The 7,888-nt window shown below is 40.2% G+C and overlaps 2 protein-coding genes across 2 annotated transcripts; both read right to left on the bottom strand.

Annotated features, from left to right (window-relative positions):
- Positions 1–2,088: 2,088 nt before the first annotated feature.
- Positions 2,089–3,350, bottom strand: LOC142378930 (histone H2B 1/2-like). Its single transcript, XM_075463927.1, has one exon. It carries the CDS (start codon positions 3,133–3,135, stop codon positions 2,761–2,763), a length of 375 nt encoding a protein of 124 aa, XP_075320042.1. The 5' UTR covers positions 3,136–3,350; the 3' UTR covers positions 2,089–2,760.
- Positions 3,351–3,396: 46 nt separating this feature from the next.
- On the bottom strand, positions 3,397–4,198 carry LOC142378931 (histone H4). Its single transcript, XM_075463928.1, has one exon. The coding sequence runs from the start codon at positions 4,096–4,098 to the stop codon at positions 3,787–3,789; it is 312 nt and encodes a 103-aa protein (XP_075320043.1). The 5' UTR covers positions 4,099–4,198; the 3' UTR covers positions 3,397–3,786.
- Between the last annotated feature and the right edge of the window lie 3,690 nt (positions 4,199–7,888).

Below are 7,888 nucleotides of genomic sequence, written 5' to 3' on the forward strand. Positions count from 1 at the left end.
CAACGCTGATATTAAACCCATGAACAGAGCAAAATGAGTCAAAAACAGACGTGTTTGGAAAGCTTCTTCCCAGTGAGGAGACGGAAGAAGAGGCTGTGACCACTAAAAAAAAGAAAGCTGCATTTTAAAGGCATGTTTAAAGGAACAGTTCACTATTTAAGACCTCGAGTTCCAGCTTGTTTATCAAGAATAAGAAATGAGGAGACCATTTTCACAACAATAGCTCATTTCTATCCATTTTGGCTGTTTTCGCTGGTCCATCCTGCTGCTACAGACAGGGTTCCATTGGGCACTCTGTTCAATGTCCTTAAAACAATATTAATGTTAATTTTAAAGAAAAGGTCAACTCACCGGGTGGTTAGTGGTATTAAAAAAAAATAGTCGGCGCATTTTATGGTTTTCCATCCGTGTAATCCGTGTTCTTTGCTGTTCAGGAACTATTTTTCATGCTAAATCACAACGCACGTAAACATCCGCTCTATATTTGAGTCTGAGGCTCTAGCCCTGGCGCAGTGATCTGACAGTGAAAGTGAAAAGTCTTCCAAACGGAATACAATTGGATTAAAAAATGCTAAATAAAGCAAGAAATAACTTTTATTTCGCAACGCAATTTTTTTAGGGACACACAGGAACATCCACGAACCACCCAATGAGTTGACCTTTTCTTTAAAATTAACATTAGTATTGTTTTAAGGACATTGAACAGAGTGCCCAATGGAACCCTGTCTGTAGCAGCAGGATGGACCAGCGAAAACAGCCAAAATGGATAGAAAATGAGCTATTGTTGTGAAAATGGTCTCCTCATTTCTTATTCATGATAAACAAGCTGGAACTGGGACTCAAGGTCTTAAATAAGCCGCTTTCGGACAGACCGTTCTAAGAAAGTAGTTATCAGAACTACCCTCCTCGAATTTTGTTCTGATAACTATCCTTCCCCAGCTGAACTGTTTCAGTCTGCATTCAGTGTTGCCAGATTGGGCGGTTGCCCGCCCAATTGGGCTACTTGGGATAGCCGTCGGCAGGTAAAAACGGTAAAAATAGGCCATTTGGCATTTTTTTTCTGCCGTTTTATGCCCATAGAAATCAATACAATTTGTTGAAATTGGGCGGAATTTAGCGCCTCTTGGCGGTTTTTGAGCACCGTTTGGGCGGAATTTAGTCAGACACATCTGGCAACACTGTCTGCATTCCCACATGAGTCGGGACCTGATAGGGACTGATGCGCCGCGCGCAGCCGTCTGCTTCAGTGACGTGTTAGCCGTTAGCTGTTTAGCGCTACATTCAAACACAAAACAAAACGGTAAAAGTAAGGAGAGTAGAAAAAACACTACCAAGAAGCTAATATGGAGAGTGGGGAGGCCACTGTGTTTATGGTCTGCATGATGGTGATATTAATCATGGACAATCACATAAGGCGTCTAATATCGAGGCTGGAAAAGCTCACAGAGAGAGTCAGGAGATACTTTTTCATTTCATGAAGGAAGAAAGGAGAGCAGCGCTGCAGACAAATGAGACCAGTGTAAGTTTAACTTATTAAACACCCGCCGGTTGTGTCCGTGTATGAGTAAACATTTCAGCCGTGATAGCATGACATGGGGCGTAGCTACCGACCACCAAACACCTCCGTCAGATGTGTTCTATAGAACCATGAAAAGACCCGACCTCGGAGAAGGAGCTAAATGGTTATAGGAACTAAGGGAGAAAGCCCCGAGTTCCTGTATGTCCGAACACGGAAGAAAACGGCCCCGCGGATTAAAAGGTTATTAGAACTGCCAAAGGTTCCTACAGTCCGAAAGCGGCTATAGTGAACTGTTCCTTTAAGCGTTACCATAGCGACCAGAGAGCGTTGAGGATGTTACGTCAGGAGGACGCTGCTAATAAAGTTACACACAAGTACACAGTGGATTCAAGTTTATTATTATATTTACTAAATACCACAGAGTCTGTGTTAGTTAGTGATGGGAAGTTCGGCTCTTTATTTAGGATCTTTTGTAGCCTATATTTTACCTTAACTCTGCAAAAAAAAAAAATCAGTGTTTTTATGAGAGACCTTATAATTGCCTAATTATTTGCATTTATTCTGTGACAAAACCACTTTTACATTTGTTTATTTCAATTAAACTTTTTTATTGGACAAATGAACCAAAAAATTTCAAATAAATCCACAGAACAGAACCAAAACCAAACTCCTTAAAGGGGAACTCCGGGGCATTTGAAGCGCAATCCCATTGCTAGAGGTTGTCAAATACTGACAGTAGGACACAGACTGGTGCAAATCGGCGCTCCCTGTGCGGCGATTGCGCTGTTTGCGCAGCCTGTCATGCTAGCCAAATACGTGGTGGCCAATGGGCAATAATAAACCTTCCACGTAAAACAACAACTTGCACACTGCAGAAACGTCACACCACTTTATAAACCATCCGACAATAAAGTCACAAGCCTTACCATCAAAACCATATGCATGGTTCTCACATTACTGGCATGGGGACGTGACAAAACAACTTTATAAACGACGTGTCACTTACCGGTTGTTGGTATGTGCGCGCATGTGAAAGCCCAAATGAGTCAATGGACGATACTCCCATATACAAAACAATTATCTTCTCTAGAAAAACTGCGTTCAAGTATTTAAAACATTACAACAATGTTGTCCCATTGTTTTCACATGAATTCAGATTTTATAGGAACACTTTGATCTTTAGTTTGAAATGGGTGGCTCTTAAAAGAGCCGTCAGTTTCATTCTCAAGAAGAAGCTCAGTTTACTTGGAGCTGGTGTACTTGGTGACGGCCTTCGTGCCCTCAGACACGGCGTGCTTGGCCAGCTCACCGGGCAGCAGGAGGCGCACAGCGGTCTGAATCTCCCTGGAGGTGATGGTGGAGCGCTTGTTGTAGTGAGCCAGACGAGAGGCCTCAGCGGCGATGCGTTCAAAGATGTCGTTGACGAAGGAGTTCATGATGCTCATGGCCTTGGAGGAGATCCCGGTGTCTGGATGCACCTGCTTCAGCACCTTGTACACGTAGATGGCGTAGCTCTCCTTCCTGGTCTTTCTCCTCTTTTTGCCTCCTTTGGCGGTAGCTTTAGTTACGGCTTTCTTTGAGCCCTTCTTGGGGGCAGGCTTTGCGGGTTCAGGCATCTTTTTACTCGCTTGTTGTGAACAATAACGAATATGAGCGGTCACGGAAGGAGAATGGTCTTGTACAAACTCTAAGCAAATTAGACTGTGCGGTCCCGCGTCTGTGATTGGCTGAGCTTGTAAGGCGCGATGTCGTTAGGGTTCTGTTGTTATGGAAATTAGAATTTGGCGCGCAGTTTCACAGCAAGGGAAAGAAGAGGCCTTAAACATGGCGGCATCCGAAAATGAAAACACTTAACACCACTCTGATCCACCTTATTCATCAACCCACACGGTCCCTCTAATGTGTGCGTGTTTGAAAGTTGGGCACGTCACATTCTTGTATTTTTTTTAATAAATATACCAGCGTGACTGTTGAAAGGGTTCAGTGAACGAGTAAATTAACACATGCGATATCAGTGTTTGTTAACCATGACTGAACGCTTTGATAGTACAGTATTGCATTTAATGCTTATTCCGTTGCACTTTCATCCAGCTCTTCGACATGTGTATATCGATTCAAGTGTTATGCCGATTTGACAGTTCATAAACAATGAAAGATTAAAATACAATTGGTTAAATGAGGACGTCGTTTCATGAGGAAATTTGCTCTGTATGAAAATAGTGGGCGGCCCTTAAAAGGACCTTTGTTGTGCCTAGTAGCTACACGTTTTAACCACCAAAGCCATAAAGAGTACGTCCCTGCCTCTTCAGGGCGTAAACAACGTCCATGGCAGTGACGGTCTTCCTCTTGGCGTGCTCGGTGTAAGTGACTGCATCACGGATAACGTTCTCCAGGAACACCTTCAACACACCACGGGTCTCTTCGTAGATCAAACCAGAGATACGCTTGACACCCCCACGGCGAGCCAGACGACGGATGGCAGGCTTGGTGATCCCCTGGATGTTATCACGGAGAACTTTACGATGACGCTTGGCGCCTCCTTTCCCCAGTCCCTTTCCGCCTTTTCCACGACCACTCATTTTAAGTTTGTTTTTGATCAGTAAATCTCAACTGAGTGCTGCTGACGCGTCCGTCACATGTATTTCAATGTTGGCCGAGGACGTGTTAGAAGAGAGGGGCGGACCTCTTCTTCTTCTGTGGTGCTAATCAACTTCGGTATTAGCGCCACTTACTGGTCAGCAGTTGTAAGTGTAAAAGTGTACGTTTAGTGAAGTCAAACGAGTCGTGAGATGGATAATTTCACTATATTCACCGAGTAAACTTGCTGACAAGTTAAGAAGGCAAATGTGTCTTTTTTTTTGTTTTAATCGGCAGTTTTTGTTGTCCTCATGATTGAAAAACTGAGATCACCAAATAGAAGTGATTTCCTTTGCTTGAAAAACCTGACAAATGTCTCACTTTTATATTTGGTAAAACTGTGCTTATTCTTCACACATTAGCTAAAGTCAGAGGAGGATGATCTTTCCTTTACAGTGTTCACATTTAAAAAAAAAACGCTTACCACTGCCAGGAATGAGGCCCTCATCTTTATGCCGTCTGATCATTCTGTACAGTGTCTCATTGTTCAACACAAAGTTTTTGCTGCTCCAGGTAAACAACAAATTAATTAAATTGTCTTGGGAAAATCATATTTCAAGAATAGGAATGATGATGTGTGGAAATAAGATAAAAAAAAAATAGTATGCCGCTAAGCCCGTTCAGTTTTCTGTTCAGCATGTATTTCTAAACTGGGCAACTTTCCTGAGCTCTGTTCATGGCTGTAAAGAATGTATAAAACATGAAAAGAAAACAAGTCTGGAGTTTTTGTATTTTATTTCCATGTCAACTTTGGTTAACCATAATGAGTAAGTATTTTCTTGCCTCTGTGGCTGCAGAAAGTCTGGTTGATTGGAAACATCAGTCGCAAACAGAGTTGACCAGTCTGATTACGGGGGAGATGTGCATTCAGTTGCCAGAGCTAGAGAGACTCATCATTGGGAATCCTAAGTTGAGAAAGAACTTCAATCTAGAGAAATGGTGACTTGCTGTAAACAAGAACAAGACAGGACCGAAAGATGTTGGTTTAGAGTTGTTTTGGGGTTCAATTTGCACAGCACGTGTCCAAAAAAAGAAGACATGCAGAACAATATTCTTCAGATTCAAGGCTGAATCTACATCTGCTGTAGTTTTATAATCTTTGGATACTACATGAATGCCACAACAGGCCTTTGTTTGATTGTTGCCACATATCAATAAAGTTCATGTTTGCTCTTCATCGGCTGTCTCTTGCTTACTGGTTCTTCTTTAGGGTCCTCCACCTCCAGCCGTCAGACATGACAGTATTATAATTAGTGTAATTAACTCCATTTAAACTCATATGGGGTGGGGGGGGGGGAGGGGGGGATTCTAGCAAAACAATAAAAAAAAAATTCAATATCCACAACAGTCAAAAATAGCCTGATCATTCAGATATGTTATTGTGATGTTGTTAGAAAAAAAACAACAACAATGCACTGTTGTAAAAAAAATAATTGAAATCAAAAGGTCTACATTTATTTTATTCATCACATCATCCCCATATCTACCCTCTGCTGATGTCACATATAGCTGTATCATTATATCAGATTGTAATATGTACCACAAAAGAAAATCTCACTGTTGATTTGATCATAACAATCGCTCCATAGTTTCGAATGTCGTCATAAATATATCCTCCAGATACAGTGATTATTAGCGCAAATGCAAATTGTATAGGTTTAATCAAAATAATTTTAAAGATGTGGCATGTTTAATCATGGAACAACACATGTTTCTGCAGCACTTTGCAAACGTGGACTGCAGCCAACAAAGAGTAAAGTGTGATACCGCTGCAGCAGTAAGAGTTGTGTGTGCTCACTGGAAATGAATAAAAATAATATATGAATAAGATGGAGAATAACAGTTAGAAAACTCAGAAGCGTGGTTATCTGATGAAGCACTGGTTGGTACGTTTGTTTCCATAGAAACTGCATGTAAATGCCGAAAGCTTCAGCAACGTCTATTATTTGTTTGACATATAATATTTATGTGCCTTTTATGATGATTTACTTTGTATGTTATATCTTACACCTCTCATCCCTGTCTCTTTTTTCATCTTTGTGTCAGTTGTTCTTCTCAACAAAGATGAAAATAGATCAAATAAAATCGTCAACATTATGATAAGAACTATTTTGACAAAATGAAGTAAAATAAATGATTAAGACACAACCCTGATTCCTCCTGTTGGCTCTGCCCCTCCTTTTTTAGAGATCATGAGGTAGTGGTTATCAAGTAATCCAAATGGCTCCAAGCCCCAGTTGATGGGCTGGATGACCACTACTCCTTGATCCTTAAAAGAAAAGAGTACCTTGCCTCTGCAAAGCCACGATGTCGGACGAAGTGGAGGAATTGGGAGCTCAAGTCTTTTTTTTTTTTTTTTTGTAATATCTTTTTATTTTCAAAGGACATTCAAATAATACAAACATAAATTGTCTTTCTTCATATGGCTTGCAAGTCCTTTTAAAGAATTATTTTCCCACGTACCCCCCACCCCCCATTCATATTCCCACTCACCCCACCCTCTTACTCCTCCTCGTACTCCTCCTCTTACTCCTCCAAACCTGAAATTATAGGACGCCAAAGATCATCAAAGAGATAACCCTTGTCATATTTTTCCATAGTCATTTTCTCTAAGGGCAAGAAAGAGGATAATTGATCCACAAACATCTTAAAAGATGGGGGTACTTCATTCTTCCAGAATATAAGTATACATTTCTTTGCAAAATGAGTTATCAAAATGAATAATCTTCTTTTCGACTGATCCAACACCAAGGCCTTTGTATTATTGAGTAGATATAGACTACTGGACAGTTCAAACTGTCAATCTAAAACTACTTCAGTAAATGAGTGGATTGAGCTCCAGTAATTTTTTAAGAGGCTACAATCCCAAAACATATGCATGAACGTCCCTTCCGCCTTACTACATCTTTGGCAAACAGCTGTGATATCTTTTGATATTTTATGCATTTTTGAAGGGGTTAGATAGGTTTTGTAGATAACTTTGAAATTACCTTCTTTGATTTTGTTACTTGTAAAGGGGAAGTGAATGTTGTTACAAATATTTAACCATGCATTATCATCAAATATTTTCCCCATGTCCTTCTCCCATATTTTCCTAACCAACACAAATGATGATGGGCTTTCTTTTATCATAAGGTTGTAAAATATACAAATTTTTCCTTTTAAGGTTTCTGAGTTGATGGGCTGGATGACCACTACTCCTTGATCCTTAAAAGAAAAGAGTACCTTGCCTCTGCAAAGCCACGATGTAGGACGAAGTGGAGGAATTGGGAGCTCAAGTCTTTTAAATTAAGAGTAAGCATGAAACTTGAAATATTTTCCTAGGACAAAACTTCAGAAAAAGTTTGGTTACCTTTGAAATAATGAACAAAATGTGAACAGATATAGTACCACAATGTAATCATAACTTGTTGTAAGATTTTCTTCAGAATTAAGTGTTTAGGTTTCGACAAACTTGGGGAAAAAGTACAATTGGAGGAAGACAAATGTTCAACAGGTGTTGTGTTCGTGTTCTCCTTCTGCCGGACAAAAAGGATCAATGTCACAGCTGAATTAAGTTGTTATTACAAAAGAAGCAACGTGTATCATTTAACCAACGCAAGACATTCAAATTTTTCCACATTTGAATAAAGAATGATTGGATAAAGTTCTGTTTTTTTTTTTTTCTTGTGGTTTTTATCTAGCTGATCATGCAAAAAGAATGTTAAAAGAGGAAGGAAGTTGAGAGTATTT

Source organism: Odontesthes bonariensis, chromosome 4 (genome assembly GCF_027942865.1).
Source record: "Odontesthes bonariensis isolate fOdoBon6 chromosome 4, fOdoBon6.hap1, whole genome shotgun sequence".
Taxonomy (NCBI): Eukaryota; Metazoa; Chordata; class Actinopteri; order Atheriniformes; family Atherinopsidae; genus Odontesthes; species Odontesthes bonariensis.